General features: G+C 40.0%; 1 protein-coding gene across 1 annotated transcript; it reads right to left on the bottom strand.

Annotated features, from left to right (window-relative positions):
* Nucleotides 1–1837: 1837 nt before the first annotated feature.
* LOC143861486 (uncharacterized) lies at nt 1838–23303 on the bottom strand. Its single transcript, XM_077372410.1, has 2 exons — nt 22408–23303; nt 1838–2032 (listed from the first exon to the last, which is right to left on the bottom strand). Exons 1-2 carry the CDS (start codon nt 23194–23196, stop codon nt 1997–1999), a joined length of 825 nt encoding a protein of 274 aa, XP_077228525.1. The 5' UTR covers nt 23197–23303; the 3' UTR covers nt 1838–1996.
* Nucleotides 23304–24669: the final 1366 nt, after the last annotated feature.

Genomic DNA, 24669 nt, shown 5'->3' with positions numbered 1-24669 from the left:
CTTACCCTACGCGTGTCCCCCTCTTATTGGAGGACCATCTAATACTACATAATGGCACTACGATTCCTCGGGAAGGAACCGCCAAACGGAACATCACGTCTCCTCGAATTCCAAGGCTCCCATAAATGCCCTCATCACGACATTCTTTGACCAAATATTACTCCCTTGGTCCATTCAATGGACCATTATGATGGGATATAAATATGGCGGGACCCTTGAATCTCACCACGTGTCGCCCATGTGGCGGAGGAATCTAATCATGATTAGGAAAGACATTAATACATGATAAGACCATGTGATTGTGCCACGTGTCACCTACTCGCCTCTAAAAGCTTCGTCATCACGATTATGGGCAAGATTACACAACAAAACCACGCGCGCCGTCGAACCAGAGGAGTAGCCCAATCCAACGAAAAAGGTTTTCTCTCTGAAATGATAAGAAAGTCCACGTGGCGCCCCTTAAAGAAGATTTGCATGTGAGATCAAAGTATAAATACACCATTAAGTCCCTAAGAATAGAGGCTGAAAAAAAAGGACACCGGAGGAAAAGAAAAGGGGACTAGATCCCATCCTATCCCTCCTCAAGGCCGGCCAAAGGAAGGAAGCTACCCTAAAAAAATGAGGCAACATCAAAGGAAGTTCGAGGTTTGTTACTAAGGTTTGTTGAGCCTAAGTAAGAGAGGGGAGAGAGGCACGGGACACCTAAATCCCCCCCTTCTCTTCCTGCTCGTTGCCTCCAACCCGCCCACTTCCAACCCCCCACCCTGTTACCAAAGAAAGAACCCGCATATTGGTCTCGGTAAACCTGTCATCACACTTGTACATGGTTGATCTACTTGCTTGTACACCTAAAGTCCCTGTGTTTGTACCTACGCACCGACTTGAGTTCCATGTGTTTGCAATAAACCCAAGCACTCTGTGAGAGCGAGTAATGCACACCTACTTGAGTTGGACTGGAGTATTTTTCTCTAAGGTTCACCAACAATATGGGAAGGAACATTTGAGAAGGGACTTTACTATTACTGTTGAAATCCTTTGCATCTACAGTTGATCCCTTCCCTTGCAAGAGATACTACATCACAATGTTGTCGAAATTGATAAAAAAATTTATGAAACATTGGTCTCCATAGCAAGCAAGTTATATTTGGTCTCCATAGAAAGCAAGTTATATCTACTCTCAGTTGTATTTAGAAAATTCAAATGCAGCCATAGAAGGTACACGGCACCAACTTGATTTGTGTGTTGTTCCTTGACACTAGTTCACTGATGATGAAGCCCAAATGATAGAATGCTCAAAGCTATCACGTGCTTTTCATCATAGAACAAACATGCATGAGCATTCTTAATTTGGTTAGAATCATCTCTGAGCAAGGATTAAGGGATCTTATGCCAATAAACAGAGATGTTTATCAATACAAATTCAAATGTGAGCTGAAGGGAATTTGTAAAGGCAGATTTAATTTTGAAGCCCTGCACTTAACCACATTCCATTGAAGTTCACCACCAACCTCAGTGGGTTCGTCTTGTGTCAGGTGTTACCAAAATCTGAGAATTTATTTCCTTCTTGGAACGCAAAGTAGAAAATTCAAAATTAAACCATAACACAATCATGGAACCTCCTTGAAAATATATCATAGGAAGAAGGGACTCCACTCATCGCGTGAAATAACATTTAGTATAGAAATGACTCTGTCATGCCCCAAACCACCACCACCAACAGTGGCTCGAAACATGACAGCACCACATACCTGTAAAGAGTAACTCTACAAGCATGCAAGGCTAGTAATAAACAGAAACTTGCTCAAAAGAGATTCAATAACTAAAATCCAATCCATCCATTAATAATAAACTTTAAATGGCTACACAAAGAGTGTCAATCTCTCACTCTCCCCCAACAGTAATAATAAATAAATAACGAAAAAAATCAGTCCATCACTTTCTCACCTAACAACTAGATAGAATAAAAAAAAATTGCTCTACTTGTGGAATCTCCTCGCTACTCCAACTTTAGACTGGAGTCAATCCGCTTGATCTGAAAATATAAACCACGGGTGAGCTAAAGCTCAATGTGAATAATATAGGCTACGCTATCAGATAATAAAGCAAGTGACGGAAGCAATGATCAAAGATGTGGGTCAATACAAACAATTAAGGGTTCCACAGAACAAACACATTCAATCAATAATTCTTAAGACTCGATAATCAAACTGGATATCAAAATTTAAATGTGATTTCAACAAAAAGCTCGATACATCTTGGGTAACAAGAAGCTTAGTTTATTGGTTCAATAGTTCAGATGTCGACAATTTCAGTGTATTATGCATTCCCCACTGAGGGTCCAGAATTTGGCCAAATAGTATCAAGCTGCTAACGTATTATGCATTCCCCAAAGGCAATAAGGGTCCAGAAATAAACTAAAGCATCCCAAGAGGTCAAAAATCAATAGTTCGATAATCACTGACTTAATAGTTCAATGATTCTATAATTCAGGGATTCAAAAGAATCAAGATTTCAAGATCGAATAAGATTCGATGGTTCAACACTAGTGTCGGCAAGACTTACTTTGATACCTTCCTAAACTACGGGCATTAAAACTGAGCAATCTGAAGGGGGTATTAACCATGACAGAAATACCGATGGAGGAAATTAGAGCCTCTTAACATGGTCTTCGAGATTACTCTAAGAGATGCTAGCCTTACCATAAAAATAATAACACATCAGATCTAAGGGTGAATCAAAAGTGAGTCCAGTCCCTTGAATAGACTGAATCTTGTTTGATCGAGTCCTTGAAAGTTTGTTCCTCATTCTTATCCGTTTTTCTTTCAAGGTCCAAAGTTGTCTCGCATTGGAAAGAATGGGAGTACACCTTCCAAAATGGGAAGAAAATTCAAAGTAAATTTTGGTTTAGGAATCAAAGAAGAGTAAGATACATATTGTTCAGACATGCCGGAGACATCACAACTTCAAGCCATCAACGATGATTAGCAAAGAGGGAAAGAATTCTCATTTTAAGCCATCAGGGTGATTGTCCTATTCATGCCAAGGAAAAGAACTTGCATAACCTTAAGCCTTCACAGAAAGAAACACCTTTTCTCTAAACACCATTGTTCTTTTTCCTTGAGACTCTTGTCATGGAAGCACAATACACTAGGGGCATCTTTTATAACTTGCGTCATAAAAGATGTCAAGCACACAAAGGCAATTAGGGCTAATGTCTCCAGCAAGTTGAGATAGGAGAGATACGAGCACATCTCGAGCCAAATCTCTAAAATCCTTAAATGAGTTAACTCTCCAGAAGAGTCAACCTCCAAAGAAATCAACTTCCCAGTGGAGTCTAGAATTTGCTCCCACAACCTTCAAACCTTACCAGAATTTTGTTCTCTTGACAAAGAGGGCCAATATCCAAATCCCAGCAAGTCACCTAAGTCTGGTCCTCAGCAAGGAACTCATACTCCTAATTTTCTCAGTGAGAGACAATCAATCCTAAAAGAATCATTCAAAATCAATTAATCTTCAACATCATTCAAAATCAATCAATCTTCAGGAAAACCTGATGGCTTCTAAGAAAAAGCAAACAAAAAAATTGATTCTCAAATCAGCAAATAAGTGCCATGTGTAAGTCTTGTTCATTCTAGGCTCTTCGTGGTTTGCCAATTAGGCACACCATGGACCCTTGCTTTCTATGTGGCTATTCATGATTTGTCCTTTGGGCTATATCATGGACCCACTATCCTTGTTCATTCTTGGCTCTTCGTGGTATGCCAGTCGGGCGCACTACGAACCCTTGTCTCTTATGTGGCTCTTCATGACATGTCCTTTAGGCTGTATCATGGACCCACTATTCTTGTGTATTGTTGGCTCTTCATGGTCTGCCATTCAGGTACACCATAGACCCTTGCATTTTGTATGGCTCTTCGTGATCTGTCCTTTAGGCTATATCGTGAACCCACTATTCATTCATTTTCTTTACTTGTCATTATTCCTTCTAGGCTCTTCGTGGCTTATTGCTACGGACCCTTGATTCATTGCATGGATCTTCATGGTTTATCATTGTGGACCCTTGATTTCTACTGGGCTCTTCGTAGCTTATTGCTACGGACCCTAGATTCCTTCTTACGTGGCTCTTCACGGTTTGTCGCCGTGTGTAGACACCCCATTTTGACCGGGCCCTGAATCTCTTCGTGTAAATGATAAACCCCATTAAATCTATGAATTGAAACCCCAAATTCTAACCTAAGCTTGGTTAGGGTCACACCAAGATCCCCATAAAATTTCGTCAAAATCCGAGCTCATTTACCTAGTGAACGAATCAAGCAATGTCGTAGTGCAAATACGTATAAGGGGGGTGATTTATCCTGGAAGGCACAGACCCAGTTTTGAATAGGACACGATTTTTTTTGCGCCTTATCAAAAGTTTGCGCATCCGCGCGCCCATCAGGTAGTGCAAATATCAGTGTCCCCAATTTTCTATAAATACCAACCTAATCTTTCATTTTCAAAAAAAAAAGGAGAATTTTCTAAACCTAATTAGAGAGAACGAGAGAGAGGGAAAGGGAAAATTGATCGGAACCCTAACCTGCGATCTCCATTTTCTGATCAAGAAATCATCTTCTCCGGCAGATTCTGCCAGATCCGGCAAGTTTTCCTGCCAAGTTCTTCTATTACTACATTCCTTTGACTGATTTTTGCCTCTTTTGGTTAACATCCTTTCACTTCTACTCTAGCAGATCTTGATTTTCTTGAAACCTTAGTCCAAACCGTAGCCTCTAGTCATTTTCCAATTGAAACCCTAGCTCCTTTTCCTTCTTCTTCTCCAGTCAAATCGCTAGATTCCTATCAAATTCCGATGGCTTATTCTCTTTCAAGTGAAATTGGCGAGATCAGAAGGTTTTAAGCTCGAGTTATACCTTGTTCAATTAAAGCAGCAGTTCAGATCATCGGATTTCAGCCCATCTTCAGCTACCTCAAGCAAATCTCATCATTCAATAGCTTGAATTCAATCATCTTTAAGCAATTTCGAGTTGAAGCTTGAAGATTCTTCTTTTGCTCTGAAATTTTGACAAAGGCTTAAGGAGGACATAAGGAGGGATATAGAAGGTAATTCATCGAGAGGTAAGCATTTTCGTTTTTTTACAAGATCTGTTTTTATGAACCTTCATCATATGATTTTGTTTATCCTTTAAAAATTAGAAGATATGCTCTTTTAAAAAGCTGATTATGTGCCTTATATTGTCAATATCCTAAAAAAATGATAATGAAGAATGCTTGTGAAAGTTTATGAACTGGTTGTATGCTCTATAAATTTTGCATGATCTTGTGCTTTAATATTTTGTGGCATATTTAATTTTTAAGTTGTAATAAGAAACTTATCTGTTCGGATGATTATGATTTTTTTAAGGCATTCAATATCTAATTTTCTATGTTTTGGACAACTCATTGTCTTCGCTTATCCGACAAATGTCTGATTAGGCAATATTTCACAAGCTCGGGAATGGAACATACATACAATGAGTGTTGTATTTTTCTGATCTCATGTAGTTCAATCTCCTGTACATGTAATGAGTATTTTATTTTCTGTAGTTCAGTTCTATGCACGATTAGATTAGATTTTGCCATGCTATGTATTTAGAGGCTATTGGGTCTCACATTCTTGGAGTTTTGCTTATACAGGTATGCTTGTGGTCATTATATGTCACTCGCATGTTGATCGTTTGATATATATATATATATATATATATATATATATATATATATGCTAAGTTCTGCTAATGATATGGGTCCATGGTCGGCTGTAAGCCTGTAACAAACTTGAACTAGCAAGTTTATGGTAAGAAGGTATGGTAGGGGGTTAAGTTGATTTTAAGGTGTGTCAATACTCAGGATGTTTAACATATCAAGTGTTGTAAGGCTAGCTATTAGGGACATTGAGTAATGAAAATCTATTATGATTGGATTATCTAATAAAGTGAGTCCATTAGTTTGATCAGGGGAGCTTACCCTATTGGATAATATGTTTCTATCGTGTGCTGGGCTTTATGTTTATGGTCATTTTTTTTGGGAAACATGGATAACATAATCGATTTGTTTGAAGTCATTTGGTTCTTAGATGATCATAATGCTTGTCATGCTTATCAGGGCTAAAATTTGTAATCGAAGAAAAAATGAGCTGAAATAAAATGGAAGAATTTGTATGTAATGGTGTTGAGAACATATGAGAATAATAATAAAAAACTATTGTTATGCAAGGATGAGATTTATATTTGTCTTGTAGTGTTCTATGACATGAACAATGATTATTATGCTAAGATACTACAGATAATTTGAGCTACGTGCTATGTATTGTAATGATTGAATTTACTAAAAAATAAAATGAACAATTGGGTGGTTGGAGAATTAAATGTATGCAGACACATGGTAAATTGTGAAAATCATAGTCTGTTTTCCATGTCTGTTGAGTTAAAAGGAGTCTAGGGATATAAGAGAAATTAATGTTTTATATCATTTTGTTTCACACTAGTCGATTGAACTGTGAGTGAACCCCCCCCCTCCAAAATCTGTTGGGTTACTTCCCCTTGATAATGATCTTGGCAGCCCCACACATCCTTTGATGATAGCAGCCCTCATGCCTTTGATGATTCAGCCCCCATGTCTTTGATGATGGTCCAGCTCCCCCCTGCATTTCCCTTGAGTTCTTACAAGTCTTGGTTTAGATATTGAGAAGAAAACATAAGCTTTTTACTTCTTTTGAGGACCAATAATAAAAAAATGGGTAAGCATGCTTGATCATCCAATTTAGAGTTGTAAGATTTCACAGTTGATGTTATGTTCAGTCATGTATACTTTCTTTGTGTCTTTATCAGCCCATCCTAGTTGCTATTCAGTCCTGTGGTACCCAGATCCCGCGAGAGGGGTGTGGGGCGCGAGCCGCCGCGCTCTCTCTCTCTTGGTCTCTCGTTCCCACGCGATTGGCGTGTGCATTTTAATTATTGATTTGAATTCGTCTTTCCTGTGAACTTAGGATCACTAAGGCAATCCGAATTCCACACGAAAGAGATTGACAGAGTCGCCACCTAGATGTGGGATCTAGGACCCGTAATTAACCAGAAATCTAGACTCGCTACCTGGTTACGAGAATGGAAGGTATGGGGAGTTATCCACCACATGCACCATTCTTGCCCGATAATCGGTCTTCGATTCCAAAAGCTAACTCTTTTAAATTTATTTTAAATGGCTCATTCAACTCTATGTTATTGTGCGAACTAAGTGACATGCATCCTATGATCTAATTTCAATGTGAATCCTAAATGTGTATCTTGATTTCTTAATTTGTCTGGATTCAATCTAGGTGAAAGTTCTCCTAAAATTCTAATTTCATGAAAAAAACCTAAGTGATTTGATTAAGCATTTACAAGAAAATTAATATACAAAACACCACAATTTGTTGTGGTGCCGACTCGCGGGTGGTATGCCATCAGACATCCAAGCTGCCTACGTACCCAAGCCTCACTGGGATCAGAGTCGACGTAGTTCGGTGCACCTAAGCTAAGCTACATATGCCTAACTCAACTAGGACACCGATCTAGACGGGATTGACTGTTTCAACAGTTTTAAGAGAAGTTATTTAATTCAAGTTGAGGATTTTATTATCTTAGGATTTCATCGAAGATGCTATATGATCATATCTAAATGCAAGTTGTCCCTTAGACTAATGCAGGTTAGCCTACATCCTAGTTTACTAGGCTTGTCCTAGGGAAAAACTGGATGACTAGTGTAACTTGACCTATGGCACGGTTGGTATACATAGCAAGCGTCCGTGATGAGGCTGGACTCCTAACTCTAGGACTCCCTAAAACTTAGGACACAACACGACACGACACCATTGTTCCTAAATTGGGCTCTAAGGGTTCTTACGACGGAAACCATAATCCAATGGTTCCGAGAGACACGAGATGAATCGAGATGATGAATAGTGTGAGGGAATGGGAAAGATAGAGAAAGGTGCGACTGAACTTGGGAGTGCCAAATTGCCTACGTACCCCGTGATGGGGATCAAGCCACACGTAGTTCCACTGGCGAGGTTGCTTGGATTTTGGAAAACAGGTTTGGTATTTGGATCAGGAATCGGGTTTGTATTTGAGCATTGGACTTGAGATTCAAAAACATTGATATAGCAATGGGATTTTGGAATTGGGAATTTGCATCAAAGAATTGAGCATATTGGAATCATCAAGGGTTTGAATTTTCGGAATTCAAAGTGGGCGGGCTTATGAGATTCGGCCAAATGGATTCAGACATGCGACTCGGATTGTGTTGGGATATGACTTGGTTGGATTGGGTTAATGGTTAGGGTCAAGTGAGTCGGGTCTAAGTTAGGAGCAAACCCGAGACTAGCCATGGTCTAACTAGGAGGAAGCAGGGTACAAACCAGGGTGCGGACCAGGGTGCACCAGGGTGCGAACCAGCAGGGAACCAGGGTGCGAACCAGCAGGGGAACCAGGGTGCAACCAGCAGGGAACCTGGGTGCAACTAGCAGCGAACCTGGGTGCAACCAGGGTCTAACCAGAGTGCGAACCAGCAGGGAACCAGGGTGCGAACCAATATCGAACCAGGGTGCGAACCAGTAGGGAACCAGGGTGCAACCAGCAGGGAAGCAGGGTGCGAACCAGTAGGGAACCAGGGTGCGAACCAGTAGGGAACCAGGGTGCAACCAGCAGGGAACCAGGGTGCGAATCAGTAGGGAACCAGGGTGCAACCAGCATCGAACCTGGGTGCAACCAGCAGCGAACCTGGGTGCAACCAGGGTCTAACCAGAGGCTAACCAGGGGGAAAACAGACCCTACATGCTTCCTAACATGGTTTTTCTTTTAAAGTAAAAGATATGCATGAAAACAGACCCTACATAGAATTGAAATAAATGCCTACCTCTTTGGAAACCCACTTTGTGTTTGATTTTTCTTTGATGGTAATTCCTTGAAGATGATTCCTTGCTTGATAATGACTGCTTTTGATATATATCACCCAACGTATAAAATCACCCGATCCGGCAAGGATGGCCGAACCCTTGAAGAGATGAGGGAGAGGGATGAATTTTCTAAGAGAGGGGTTCTTTTTCTTCTTTTTCTTGGATGGTGGGATGAGAGGGTATTTATAGGAGAATGGGATAGGAGGTTAGGTGAGGTTAGGTGAGGTTAGGTAAGGTTAGGTGAGGTTAGGTGGTTAGGTGAGGTTAGGTGAGGTTAGGTGAGGTTTGGATGGTTAGGATGAGAGGAGAGGTTAGGTGAGGTTAGGTGAGGTTTGGATGGTTAGGATGAGAGGAGAGGTTAGGTGGTTTTGGATGGTTAGACCCAGGTCAAGATCTGCCATTGATCTAACGATTTACGGAAATCGGGTCTCGGAATGGAATCAGGGTTCGGGCTATGAAGTGACCCTATCTTATTTTGTCCCGATTGATGATCCGTAAAGTCAGATCAAGATATTAATGACCTAAAACATATATTAGGTTATTGTTGGTTAAAGTAAAGCAAAATGTGGGTGTCTACAGATGCCCCTCTTTGGTAGAGACGACGTAGTCATCGAATACCAAAGTTAAAATGACAGAACCATTTTGCGTAACTTTAATCGACAAAGGAACCCCCTAAACACAATGCAACCTAATATAATGCAAGACCTTAGATGAAATCCTAGAATTGGAATGCAATAAAACAAACCCGCTGCGGTGCCGCTGGCAACGAGAGAAATGGGATACCATTTTCAAATGGATTTTCGGAGGGAAAGGAATATCGCTTTTGAACAGCTTCAGAGGAAATGAGACGTCATTTTCAAATGGTCTCAGAGAGAATAATGGATGACTTTTGAAAGATTCTTAATGAAAATGCAGCATCATTTTTGAATGGGCTTAGGCAAGATAAAATACCGTATTTATACGGATTCCAAGGAAATGAGACATCATAGTTGTATGATGTTCAAAGGGTATAAGAGATCATTGTTGTATGGACTTGAAGAGAATGAAATACCGTATTTGTACGGATTCCAAGGAAATGAGACATCATAGTTGTATGATGTTCAAAGGGGATAAGAGACCATAGTTGTATGGACTCGAAGAGAATGAAATACCGTATTTGTACGGATTCCAAGGAAATGAGACATCATAGTTGTATGATGTTCAAAGGGTATAAGAGACCATAGTTGTATGGACTCGAAGAGAATGAAATACCGTATTTGTACGGATTCCAAGGAAATGAGACATCATAGTTGTATGATGTTCAAAGGGTATAAGAGACCATAGTTGTATGGACTCGAAGAGAATGAAATACCGTATTTGTAAGGATTCCAAGGAAATGAGACATCATAGTTGTATGATGTTCAAAGGGGATAAGAGATCAAAGTTGTATGGACTCGAAGAGAATGAAATACCGTATTTGTACGGATTCCAAGGAAATGAGACATCATAGTTGTATGATGTTCAAAGAGGATAAGAGACCATAGTTGTATGGACTTGAAGAGAATGAAATACCGTATTTGTACGGATTCCAAGGAAATGAGACATCATAGTTGTATGATGTTCAAAGGGGATAAGAGACCATAGTTGTATGGACTCGAAGAGAATGAAATACCGTATTTGTACGGATTCCAAGGAAATGAGACATCATAGTTGTATGATGTTCAAAGGGTATAAGAGACCATAGTTGTATGGACTCGAAGAGAATGAAATACCGTATTTGTAAGGATTCCAAGGAAATGAGACATCATAGTTGTATGATGTTCAAAGGGGATAAGAGACCATAGTTGTATGGACTCGAAGAGAATGAAATACCGTATTTGTACGGATTCCAAGGAAATGAGACATCATAGATGTATGATGTTCAAAGAGGATAAGAGACCATAGTTGTATGGACTCGAAGAAAAGAGGCACCGTTCACAAACGGGCTCAAGGAGAAGACAAGACCATTCACAAATGGACTCGAGAAATGAGGCACCATTCACAAACGGGCTCAAGGAGGACGATACCATTCACAAATGGATTCGAGAAAAGAGGCGCCATTCACAAATGGGCTCAAGGATAAGACAAGACCATTCACAAATGGACTCGAGAAATGAGGCACCATTCACAAACGGGCTCAAGGAGAAGACGAGACCATTCACAAATGGATTCGAGAAATGAGGCACCGTTCACAAACGGGCTCAAGGAGAAGACAAGACCATTCACAAATGGACTCGAGAAATGAGGCACCGTTCACAAACGGGCTCAAAGAGGACACGAGACCATTCACAAATGGACTCAGAAAATGAGGCACCGTTCACAAACGGGCTCAAGGAGAAGATGAGACCATTCACAAATGGACTCAGAGAATGAGACACCGTTCACAAACGGGTTCAAGGAGAAGACGAGACCATTCACAAATGGACTTGAGAAATGAGGCCCCGTTCACAAACGGGCTCGAAGAATTTAGAGATTTTTTATGAACTTGAATTTGACGTAGGATTGGATTTTTTTTATTTTTTTTTTTTAATTAAGGATTTGGATTTGATAAATTTTTTATTTTTGGAAAATGAGGTACCGTCCGCAAACGGGCTCAAGGAGAAGATGAGACCATTCACAAATGGCCTCGAGAACAGAGGCACCGTTCACAAACGGGCTCAAAGAGGACATTAGAGCATTCACAAATGGACTCAGAGAATGAGAAACCTGTTCACAAACGGGTTCAAGGAGAAGACGAGACCATTCACAAATGGACTTGAGAAATGAGGCCCCGTTCACAAACGGGCTCGAAGAATTTAGAGATTTTTTTATGAACTTGAATTTGACGTAGGATTGGATTTTTTTTATTTTTTTATTTTTAATTAAGGATTTGGATTTGATAAATTTTTTTATTTTTGGAAAATGAGGTACCGTCCGCAAACGGGCTCAAGGAGAAGATGAGACCATTCACAAATGGCCTCGAGAACAGAGGCACCGTTCACAAACGGGCTCAAAGAGGACATTAGAGCATTCACAAATGGACTCAGAGAATGAGAAACCTGTTCACAAACGGGTTCAAGGAGAAGACGAGACCATTCACAAATGGACTCGAGAAATGAGGCACCTTTCACAAAAGGGCTCAAAGAGGACATGAGATTTTTCATGAACTTGAATTTGACGTAAGATTGGATTTGTTTGAATCGGGGATTGGATTTGATGAATTTTGGATTTTTTTTTTTTTTTTTTTTGAACTCAATGAAATCGGGGACATTATAGATCGTGCCCAGTAAAGATATTGGAAACCAAGACTTTGACGAATGATGAGACGACCAACCTTATGAACGAAGAACCATTAGTAACAAGAATGGATTAGGAACACTTTTATGAAACTTCAACAAGATTTTTCTCAATGAGACTGTTGGTCTTGTCTTCTGGGGATTTTGATAACTGAAACCTTGAACAAGATACTTGAAATTGGTAATTTAGAACAACGGCTCTCTAACATGGAAAAGCGGGATCTGTTTTTTGACAGGTGCTTAGATGAACATTTCTTGACCAGGATAGTATTTAACTAACCGGAAGGAAATTCTGAATTTTAATGGTTCATCTTTCTGAGAAATTGGCTCAACCACCATTGCATCTGGGGCTCTTCCAAGCTTAAGGTGCCTTCCTGGGGTATGATCTTTTTACGGAAGCTGGGCTTTCTGATGTTTCTACTTCTGAACTCTTCTGAGTTGATCTTCTTTGAAATGTAGCTGTTTGACTAGATTCTCGAACCCTTTCAGGTATAATTGCAGGGAGCTGCCTAGGCCGGGCCTCCTTCACCAAGACAGTTACATCATTTGGACATAGGAACGACGATTGACTCTTTCTAAAGAGAAAACTTAGATGAAAGGCACTACTCAAAGGATTGAGCAGCCCTGAAGGAGTGAACTTAGAATAACAAAGATTGACTGACTATACTGACAAACACAGTGATGCTTCTGACTTAGTTAATATTTTGTTTGGTAAGTCTATCCTTTCGAGGAATAGTTTTTCAATTGGTAAACACTAGACTTCTTCCTTAAAACAGTAATGCCTCAAGGATTTAATTACGCCCCCTAAGATTGCTTAGCTTCAATGCCCCCAGTTTTGAGGATATCACTTGAATTTGCTTGAACTTCAGTTGATCTTCAGTCTTGATACCGGCTGTTGCCTTCTTATACTGATTCTCTTACCGTGACCAAGTCACCTCTTCGGGGTTTTTAACTTGGCGGACCGCGCTAGCCTTAACTTTTGCCTGAACCACCATTCTAGGTTTTCGATCCAGCAGGCTATCCCCTTAGCTTTTGCCTAAGCCGCCCTTTCGGGTTTTCAACTTAGCAGGGGAATGATCTTAAATTTTGCCTAGACCGCCCTTTCAGGTTTTCAGTCTAGCAGATCTTCAAACTCCGTTCGTTTTCTTATTCATCATTTTTTTTTATTGTGTCTCGGGACCTAGCTCATTAGTTCTGAACACCAGAAGGACTTTATAGGTAGGATAGGGCTTTTCAAAGAATGGCTTAAGGTTCAACAAAGATTTCGACCGAACCTGTGAACAGGTTGCCTACATATCCCAAGGTAGGAATCAGGTCGTGTGTAGGTCAAGGCGAATGCCCCTAGTTTGAAGATCAATTGTTTGAAGGTTAATTGATTTTTTTCCTTTTTTCTTTTCTTTCTGGAACAATTAGCTTCTCTTCTTTTGGAACTTGTCCATCTTTTTTTTTCTGGAACGATTGATTTTTCTTTTTCTTTTTTTTTTGAATCGACCGAACTCGGTTTAACCGAGCTGCCTACGTACCCCAGTGTAGGGATCAGGTCTCGCGTAGTTCGGGGCGGATGCCCCTAGTTTGATGGGTTTTCAAGAAAATTTGATTCAGGCTCGAAGGGTTTGCAAACCGGTATTCTTTTGACGTTGGGTTCTGATTTTGGGATTTATTCGGCCAAAGGAGGCCTTCCGATGTTCAAATTGGGAATCGATCTAGGTTACTAGGGTCCCTCTGGTACTGATTATTTATTTATTTTTTCTTTTCTTTTTTTTCACAGAATTTGACGGCATTTCCAGGTAAGAGATAATGGATCTTCTTCTTCCAAGATTCTAATACGTGCTTTTGATTTTCATAGAGTGAAACTTGTTCTTTGACATCCTCCATCTATGGATTCGTACTCTCGATATCTGATGATCACTTTTCATTGTTTGCTCTTGAACTTTTCATCTTGAATTTGTTGGCTTTATGTTATGAATTTGAGAACCAAGGTCATTGATTGGAAATATGAAAGTTGTTTCCATTCTATGCCCCTTGTATAGCATATATCTTCTCACTTTCTTCATTTTCTTTGAGCTTTCCATCTATGTCTTGCCCCTGGTATCGGTTGTAGCTTTTCTAGACAATCTTCTTATTCTTGAAATAATTTTATCAATTCTTCACACTCTTTAGAGGGTAATGTATTTTCAATCGGCATTCACTGAATCAAAGTTTCAGTGCCAGTGTTTATCATTTCAATTTCATCTTTGAAAGGTTGGGATTGGCGCTCCTCCTCTCGTTCAAGTAATTGCTGTGACTCAAGTGGAGTTTCGTCAATTTTGTCCTCATTTGAAGAGGGAGTCTTATTTTAAGATCAGAAGCACACTTAAGAACAGACACAAGTGAACTTTTTGGAACTGACTGAAATTTTATTTAAAGAAAAGCTATTACATCAGACGACCTATCCTGAACATGCTCAGGATTCACAACTCTAAATAAGAAAGGGAAACAGAAGATAACTTGCCTGGACTAGGCATTGACCTTTAACTGTAAGACCGGACTCAACAATTATACTGACCATGATGACTGACTCAACATAAAATAGTAAGTGACTAAAACTTTAACTGCTGCAACTGTTTGGCGTTGAAGGCTCGGCGAAGGCTGGTTCGTTTTGAACATCATCATGGCTGATACTTTCAATTTTGGACAATGATGACTGATTCGCATAGGGAAATGCCCCTAGCTCAAGGATTCTGAGAGTGAACTCTGAAGGACTTAGCAAAATAATCTTGAAAAAGGTAGCCCCTAGAGGAGGAACAGACCAGGGGTACAAGCAAGATTGGATTATCTGGACCAGGCATGATCAGATCATGAGAACGCATAATCGAAAGATTGTGAGATTCTGCATCTGCCAGTTAGGGGATGGCATGAAGATACGATCGAATCGTATGACAGAAGAACGAAAGGCGCACGATCAAAAGATTAGATGAGATAGCATAAGATTGCTTTCAACGGATAGATCATGAATGACTAATCCTATGAGATCTTTGGAAATGATGGGATTTATATCCTAACCCAAAGGGAATTTTTTTTTTTTCACATTTTATCAGTGTTACCTGAAGGCATCAACCTTAATCCTAATCTATCGGAGTGGAGAGAGAATCTCGACTCATGACTTTGTTCGTGTATATAAGGACCGATCGTGACCATTGAAAGATGGACCACGGCCTAATCTAGACACCAATGGGTAGGATATCCTAAACTAGGCTCACACACGTGATGCACATGTGTTTGTATACTACATGCATGTGTAGGTTAATCTAGGGGTAAGGCCAAGAGTTCCCTTAGCGCGAATCCATGTTCGATATACTGTACCAGTGTCCGGCGTATCAGTACGTGAACAATAGATCCGTTTACGCACCATAAAGGTACTAGGCTAAGGGTGGAATGCTTCTCTAGCACAGAGGCACCAGGTGATGAAATCCCAGTCAACCATGCTAGATAACACTCCGGGTTCCTAAAATAGGACGTGTGTGAATGTGAGATGCAAGGGTTTAGATGCAAGTGATGTAAGTGTGTGCAATAAGTTCGCGCAATCTATGATGCCTTCAGGTTTTGTTAAATTAAGTTCGAGTAAAATGTGATGAGAGAAAATAAAACAAGACAAACTAATCTAACAAGTATAGAGTTTTTATGAGCCAGTTAAATTAAATTCAAATGAATTATCTTTTGAAATTTTAATGAAGTTAGGTGGTCCCCAGCAGAGTCGCCAGACTGTGGGACCCGATCCCGCGAGAGGGGTGGGGCGCGAGCCGCCGCGCTCTCTCTCTTGGTCTCTCGTACCCACGCGATTGGCGTGTGCATTTTAATGTTGATTTGAATTAATCTTTCCTGTGAACTTGGGATCACTAAGGCAATCCGAATTCCACACGAAAGAGACTGACAGAGTCGCCACCTCTCGCGGGATCGGGTCCCCAGCAGAGTCGCCAGACTGTGGTACCCAGATCCCGCGAGAGGGGTGTGGGGCGCGAGCCGCCGCGCTCTCTCTCTCTTGGTCTCTCGTTCCCACGCGATTGGCGTGTGCATTTTAATTATTGATTTGAATTCGTCTTTCCTGTGAACTTAGGATCACTAAGGCAATCCGAATTCCACACGAAAGAGATTGACAGAGTCGCCACCTAGATGTGGGATCTAGGACCCGTAATTAACCAGAAATCTAGACTCGCTACCTGGTTACGAGAATGGAAGGTATGGGGAGTTATCCACCACATGCACCATTCTTGCCCGATAATCGGTCTTCGATTCCAAAAGCTAACTCTTTTAAATTTATTTTAAATGGCTCATTCAACTCTATGTTATTGTGCGAACTAAGTGACATGCATCCTATGATCTAATTTCAATGTGAATCCTAAATGTGTATCTTGATTTCTTAATTTGTGTTGGGATATGACTTGGTTGGATTGGGTTAATGGTTAGGGTCAAGTGAGTCGGGTCTAAGTTAGGAGCAAACCCGAGACTAGCCATGGTCTAACTAGGAGGAAGCAGGGTACAAACCAGGGTGCGGACCAGGGTGCACCAGGGTGCGAACCAGCAGGGAACCAGGGTGCGAACCAGCAGGGGAACCAGGGTGCAACCAGCAGGGAACCTGGGTGCAACCAGCAGCGAACCTGGGTGCAACCAGGGTCTAACCAGAGTGCGAACCAGCAGGGAACCAGGGTGCGAACCAATATCGAACCAGGGTGCGAACCAGTAGGGAACCAGGGTGCAACCAGCAGGGAAGCAGGGTGCGAACCAGTAGGGAACCAGGGTGCAACCAGTATCGAACCTGGGTGCAACCAGCAGCGAACCTGGGTGCAACCAGGAGCTAACCAGAGGCTAACCAGGGTGTGAACCATTAGGGAAAAATAAAAATGAAGATCAGATGGGTTAAGAGAAGAGGGAAACATGTATAACTTCAAAGTCTACCATCAAGAAGAATATGAGTAAAGATTGATCCTAGATGCTTCCTAACATGGTTTTTCTTTTAAAGTAAAAGATATGCATGAAAACAGACCCTACATAGAATTGAAATAAATGCCTACCTCTTTGGAAACCCACTTTGTGTTTGATTTTTCTTTGATGGTAATTCCTTGAAGATGATTCCTTGCTTGATAATGACTGCTTTTGATATATATCACCCAACGTATAAAATCACCCGATCCGGCAAGGATGGCCGAACCCTTGAAGAGATGAGGGAGAGGGATGAATTTTCTAAGAGAGGGGTTCTTTTTCTTCTTTTTCTTGGATGGTGGGATGAGAGGGTATTTATAGGAGAATGGGATAGGAGGTTAGGTGAGGTTAGGTGAGGTTAGGTAAGGTTAGGTGAGGTTAGGTGGTTAGGTGAGGTTAGGTGAGGTTAGGTGAGGTTTGGATGGTTAGGATGAGAGGAGAGGTTAGGTGAGGTTAGGTGAGGTTTGGATGGTTAGGATGAGAGGAGAGGTTAGGTGGTTTTGGATGGTTAGACCCAGGTCAAGATCTGCCATTGATCTAACGATTTACGGAAATCGGGTCTCGGAATGGAATCAGGGTTCGGGCTATGAAGTGACCCTATCTTATTTTGTCCCGATTGATGATCCGTAAAGTCAGATCAAGATATTAATGACCTAAAACATATATTAGGTTATTGTTGGTTAAAGTAAAGCAAAATGTGGGTGTCTACAAGTCCATGTTATGTGTTAGCAGTATAGCCCTCATTTCAACCCTGTTTGATAGCCCTTATTTCAGCCCCTGTTTTGGGAAGTTAACACAATACACGTCTCAATACTTGTGCAGATTAAATGGTCATTTTATATGATTAGCAAGGGCTGTAAGGTTGATTCATCCCATTTTATTTCAGAATATTTAAGGGCTCGTTGGTAACATAAGATATAAATGAATAGTTGCTTTACTGACATTGCTTGGATGCACAGTTCTTATCATTAGTGTTGCTTGGAAATGATTTAAAATAAATGCGTATGTTTGTTGTAGTTGATTTTTTTTTTTTAGAATGTTTAAACATGAGAAACTTCATGTCAGTACTCTAAAGTATCTAAATAATGGGTATTGATTATGGTCATTAGTGATATGAACTAGTTTAGGCTCATAGCGTTTGAAATTAGAAGCAAGACATGTCGTAATTTCTGAGAAAGTATGATTAGGATGATATCATGTGGATTTTATAGAGAATGTTAGTCTTTTGTCATGTATGTACAGATCTTATATTTCAAGGAAAGGAGGCACATTTTGGTTCAAATACCTAAGTAGTCGTAGGCTGCCTCTCTTTTGTTTCATGACGGAGCCTTCATTTTCAAATATTTTTGTGGAGATCAATGACCTAGCAACCATCTTCAATGTCCAGAGGTTTTTTTCGATACCTTCCCCTTTTATGAATAACTTTGTCTGTCTTTTGAGTAATTATCCATGCTTCCTCATTCAGGGTTCTTTCCATTTGATTATTTTACCATCATTGCAAGGGCGATGAAGGCGTTAGCCCAAGCCCATCATTAGGGGACTTGCTTAGTCCAAGTAGCACTCCCCTCTTTTATTTAAAAGACTTGCCCAGCCTTTTAGATGTGTACCCTTGAATATTATAAGCCCATTCATTGCAAGGACGATGAAAGAGTCATCTAGAGCCCTCTTTTAGGAGACAAGCTATGTCTCGTGCAGAAAAGTCAAACCCTTTAGGGAGACATGCTATGTCTCAGTAAAGTAGTTTATTCATAAGAGACTACTCAAGTCTCACAAGTAGTTGTGCCCCTTTTTAGTTGAAGACCAACATGGTCTGATAGTTGCTATATTCCTATTTTATCATTGCAAGGGCAATGATAAGGTTACTTGGAGCCCACCTCTGTGTCTAGAAGACTTGCTCAGTCTCACTAGCACCCTTCTTTATCTCCTCTTCTTCTAGAGACATGCCTTGTCTCATTAACTCCCCTCTTAGGGTTGTGCACTAGGAGTCAGTCCTTTCATATATGAGCCTGTCCTTAGTTAGAGAGTCAGTCTTTAGTTAGAAAGTCAGTCTTTCAGGAGTTTGTCCTATCATCATAGGGGTTAGGATTCTGTCCAACCTCTCATCAAGTCATGTGTTTTTTATCCACTCCTCCGAGGTATAGGATGTTGTCCAACCCTTGCAGAGTCGTGATTCTATCCAATTCCCCTGCAAAGCATATAATTCTGTCCAATCTTTACGGGATATCAGGAGTCTGTCCTACCCTTATGATGATAGGATTTTGTCCTCTTGTGTCAAAAATAACAAAAACACTTGAAAAACATCTGAAAAACCAAAAATCTCAAAAGTCTTGAATCATCAGGAGAGTAGTTAGGAAATTTTTTTTCGAACTACGTTGGCTTGATCCCTTTCCATGAGGTACGTAGGCAGCTTGGGATTTTTATCCCGAGTTCAGTCAAACCTTTCAAAATAAACATTTTAAACCTTCAAAAAATACAAAAATTCTTCAAAATATTTTTAAAAAGATCTTCCCGTAGAGTTAGGAATTTGTCCTAGATATTTGGGGTGTCTTAGAGTTAGGAGTCTGTCCTGATTATGTTGATATGCTGTGTCTTGTCGTATGAGTGTCCCTAGAGTTAGGAGGCCTCGAGTCGTGGTTGGTTAGACACTTAGTCGTGCTGATGGCTAGACTAGGAAACACTTAGTTAGCCCATGATTTTCCTTAGGACACACAACCTAGGTATATATAGGATATAAGAACCACCTGCATTAGCTTAAGGCTAACCAACTTGCATTAGTTAGGGCATATAGGGAGTCCTAAAAATTACCATTCACTTGAACTTAAGCAATCGTACAAGAAGCTTTAAAAATTAGTCGGGTCTAGTTAATGGAATCTAGGATACCGGTCTTAGATGGTTAGGCATCGTAGTTTAGAATAGGTCACCGAACTACGTCGACTCTAATTCTTCCCGAGGCCGGGATACGTAGAGCAGCCGGGATGGATGGCCATCTTGGTCCGAGTCAAGTATCACATTAGAGTCTAGGGCGAGTCGTGTGTGGAGTCTGAAATTCCAAGGGTGGTCCCGAGATGGCAACAAATGAGGACGTAAAATTTAGGTTGCTAACAAGTTTTAACCTTTTGAAAACTTCAAACCCAAATTTGAAGATCAAGAGATCAAAGATGAAATTTAAGCACACAAGTTAAATCCTAAGTGCAATGCAAAATAAAGAGCATGAGACAAGAGAGAGTGCACCCGAGATTTAAAGTGGTTCGGTCCTCCAACGCGAGGCCTACTCCACTCCACCAACTAAACCCGTTGATGGCTTCACTATTTGATATTCTTAACTTCTGCGAAGATCGGTGCCGATTACAATTCCGAATGCCTTTAACCTTGGTGGCAATCCTCACCACGGAGAGTGGGTTCCGCTTCTCCGAACACTTGCCCGAATATAATCTTGATAAAGAAAGAAAGAACTAAAACAATCCCTCACAAGGGTTTACTAGATTTGTAGAAGATGTACAAATTTGAGCCTATTGATCTAAATCCTAATCTTAGAGGATGAGAGGCATAAACAAGCTTGAATCACTCTTAGGATGTTCAAATAGAGTTTTAGAGTGTTAGGATTGATGATTGGGAAGGTGGGAATACCCATATATATAGAAAAACCAAAAATGACCGTTTGAGGGGCATAGTGGTAAATCTGGCAAAGTTCCCAACGTCTATAAAATTCTTACCGTTATAGTGGTCTCGGAGTTCCGAGAATTTCTCTCAGAGTTTCGGGAATACAAACAGAAGTTGGAAAAAAGGTACTAGACCAAATCTCGGAGCTCCGAGGATTTCTCGGAGTTCCGGGCTCGGAGCTCCGAGAATTATCTCGGAGTTCCGAGAAGCAGTTCCGAGAAGCCTATTTCCAAGCAGATTTTCAATTCTGTTTCTTATTTGATTTTGGCTTCCAACTTTACACCAAGTTGGGATTGTTATGAGGGTTCCAAAGTGTTGGAACACCACAAGGACAATCACTTAAACATTTAGGGTGTATGTTTATTTACTTAATTTATGCCTCTTAAAATCTAAACTAAGATTGGATCTTATACATTCTAATACAACTTCGATCTTCAATTTGATTCTTCAAGTCTTCATTCGTCTTGGATCTCCGATGTCTTTGGCCTTCATAAGCGGTCCAATGAGAGCTTCTTGGCCTCAATCCAAGCAATCTTGTCTTAACACCATTATGATCTACAACTTAGACATACAAACACATTAGTGATCTTAAATCACTTGTGTATTGGAATCATCAAAATAAGATGGGAATGCCAAGGTGGGAACCATTAGGCTTACAATCTCCCCCTTTTTGATGATGACAAGCATAAGAGATTTTCCAATAAAAGCATGCATATATTTCCTTACACTAGATTTCTCTCCCCCTTTGGCATCAATCAAAAAGATTGGGGTAAAAGAAAATCAAAGGGATGAAATTTACAATTTTAAGCTCCCCTTTTTTCTAGGAAAAAGACAAACATAAAACTCCCCCTATTTAGAATTTTTATTCAACACAAGAGGGGATAATTAAATAACCATAAAAAGATATTCAATTTTAATTTCAAGCCCCTAATCTAAAACACATATGAATAGAATCATATGGGGGCTTTGGGAACCCAAGTTTTCTTGGTTCCACCACAATCCCTAATTTTAGATGTACATTGGAATTGGTAATGACCATTAATTCCACAATAATGACATCTAACATGAGGGTTAGATAGACTAGTCCTATCATAAAATGCATGATTAGGTCTATGACTAGTCTCCTTCAAGATTATGTCAATAATTTTGTCACCATTTAGGAATCCATAGAGACATAATCTTAACCTTTCATTTTCATTATGAAGATGTGTTATTTGATTTAAAGAATTAATAAATTCATCTTCATAAGATTTGGAAGAGCTTGCCATATTTTGAAATTGTGCTAATTGGCAAGTTTTCTCATCCAAAATACCCTTAAGGGTTTCAATCTCAAGTTTAAAATTTTCAAGTTGTGCATGAGATTTGGAAGAAGAAGATTCATTTCTCAAAATATTAAGTTCATTTTCTAATTTTGAAATAGATTTCTTTTGAACTTTATTTTTTGAAATTTGAGAATGCAAGGTTAAGCACAATTCATCATAAGATATTTTTTTCACTATCACTACTTGATGAACTACAAGAGGGGTTAGAATTTACCTCATCTTCATGGGTGAATGCCATGAAGCAAAGATCGTCCTTTTTAGCTTCCCCTTCACTTGAGCTCTTTTCCGAGGTGCTAGAAGCATCCCAAGCGGCTACAAGACCCTTATGCTTCTTCCAATCTTTCTTTCCCTTGTACTTTGAGGAAGATGACTTGAGAAGTGGACACTCCGGTCTCTTGTGTCCCGTCTTCTTGCAATTATAATACATTAATCCTCCTTCTTCTACATTTTCTTCTTTCTTCTTCTTTTTATCATTTTTATGCTTCTTTCTCCATAAGCTTTTAAATTTTCTTAACACTTCTTCCTCATCGCTATCCGCATCACTTGATGATGAGTCCGTCTTGGAGGCCTTTAGAGCTAGAGATCGACTTTCTCTTTCTTTCTCTTTCGGCTTCTTCTCTTCTTGACTGCTAGTGAGGAGCATCTCATGAGTGATAAGAGATCCTACAAGCTCCTCCATGGTTAGCGCCTTGAGATCTTTAGATTCTTGGATGGCGGTGACCTTTGGATCCCAATAAGGAGGAAGTGACCTAAACAACTTACTCACAAGCTCATCAGTAGGATAAGATTTACCAAAATTAGCTAATTCATTAGAAATTTTAGAAAATCGGGTATACATATCGGAAATACTTTCATTTTGACCAATTCTAAACATTTCATATTTTCTCTTTAACAAGTTTATTTTGGAATCCTTGACTTGTGATGTTCCCTCATGGGTAACGGCAAGTGTATCCCAAATAACCTTGGCGGAATCAAAAAGAGCTACTCTATTAAACTCCTCCATAGATAAGGCGCAAAACAAAGAGTTTATAGCTTTGTAATTTAAATTTGCATGCCTTTTCTCTACAACATTCCATTCTTCAAATGGTTTGGAAGGCAAAGTGTAACCATTTTCCACAATATGCCAAAGTTCCACATCTATCGAAAGAAGATAGATGCGCATCCTTGTCTTCCAATGTCCATAATTGGACCCATCAAAGAAAGGAGGTCTAGTTGTGGAATGGCCTTCCGGAAGTCCGGTTCCATTTATGTTTGTCATTTTACAATTAGAAAGTTGCCAAAGATCTTATGATCTTTCCCTTGTTAAATTTTTTTTTTACAAAATTTACCAAAGATTTTAAGAAAAGAAATCTTTTAAGAGCCAAGGCTTTGATACCAAGTGAAATTCCAAGGGTGGTCCCGAGATGGCAACAAATGAGGAGGTGAAATTTAGGTTGCTAACAAGTTTTAACCTTTTGAAAACTTCAAACCCAAATTTGAAGATCAAGAGATCAAAGATGAAATTTAAGCACACAAGTTAAATCCTAAGTGCAATGCAAAATATAGAGCATGAGACAAGAGAGAGTGCACCCGAGATTTAAAGTGGTTCGATCCTCCAACGCGAGGCCTACTCCACTCCACCAACCAAACCGGTTGATGGCTTCACTATTTGATCTTCTTAACTTCGGCGAAGATCGGTGCCGATTACAATTCCGAATGCCTTTAACCTTGGTGGCAATCCTCACCACGGAGAGTGGGCTCCGCTTCTCCGAACACTCTCCCGAATACAATCTTGATAAAGAAAGAAAGAACTAAAACAATCCCTCACAAGGGTTTACTAGATTTGTAGAAGATGTACAAATTTGAGCCTATTGATCCAAATCCTAATCTTAGAGGATGAGAGGCATAAACAAGCTTGTATCACTCTTAGGATGTTCAAATAGAGTCTTAGAGTGTTAGGATTGATGATTGGGAAGGTGGGAATACCCATATATATAGAAAAACCAAATATGACCGTTTGAGGGGCATAGTGGTAAATCTAGCAAAGTTCCCAACGGCTATAAAATTCTTACCGTTATAGTGGTCTCGGAGTTCCGAGAAATTCTTCGGAGTTCCGAGAATTTCTCTCGGAGTTCCGGGAATATAAACAGAAGTTGGAAAAAAGCTACTGGACCAAATCTCGGAGCTCCGAGGATTTCTCGGAGTTCCGAGCTCGGAGCTCCAAGAATTATCTCGGAGTTCCGAGAAGCCTATTTCCAGGCAGATTTTCAATTCTGTTTCTTATTTGATTTTGGCTTCCAACTTTACACCAAGTTGGGATTGTTATGAGGGTTCCAAAGTGTTGGAACACCACAAGGACAATCACTTAAACATTTAGGGTGTGTGTTTATTTACTTAATTTATGCCTCTTAAAATCTAAACTAAGATTGGATCTTATACATTCTAATACAACTTCGATCTTGAATTGGATTCTTTAAGTCTTCATTCGTCTTGGATC

The sequence above is a fragment of the Tasmannia lanceolata genome, unplaced genomic scaffold (assembly GCF_043159265.1).
Source record: "Tasmannia lanceolata isolate RefF3 unplaced genomic scaffold, GAP_Taslan_0.1 ptg000003l, whole genome shotgun sequence".
Taxonomy (NCBI): domain Eukaryota; kingdom Viridiplantae; phylum Streptophyta; class Magnoliopsida; order Canellales; family Winteraceae; genus Tasmannia; species Tasmannia lanceolata.
The sequence above is the reverse complement of the archived record's forward strand: the minus strand, read 5'-3'. Positions and strand labels throughout refer to the sequence as shown.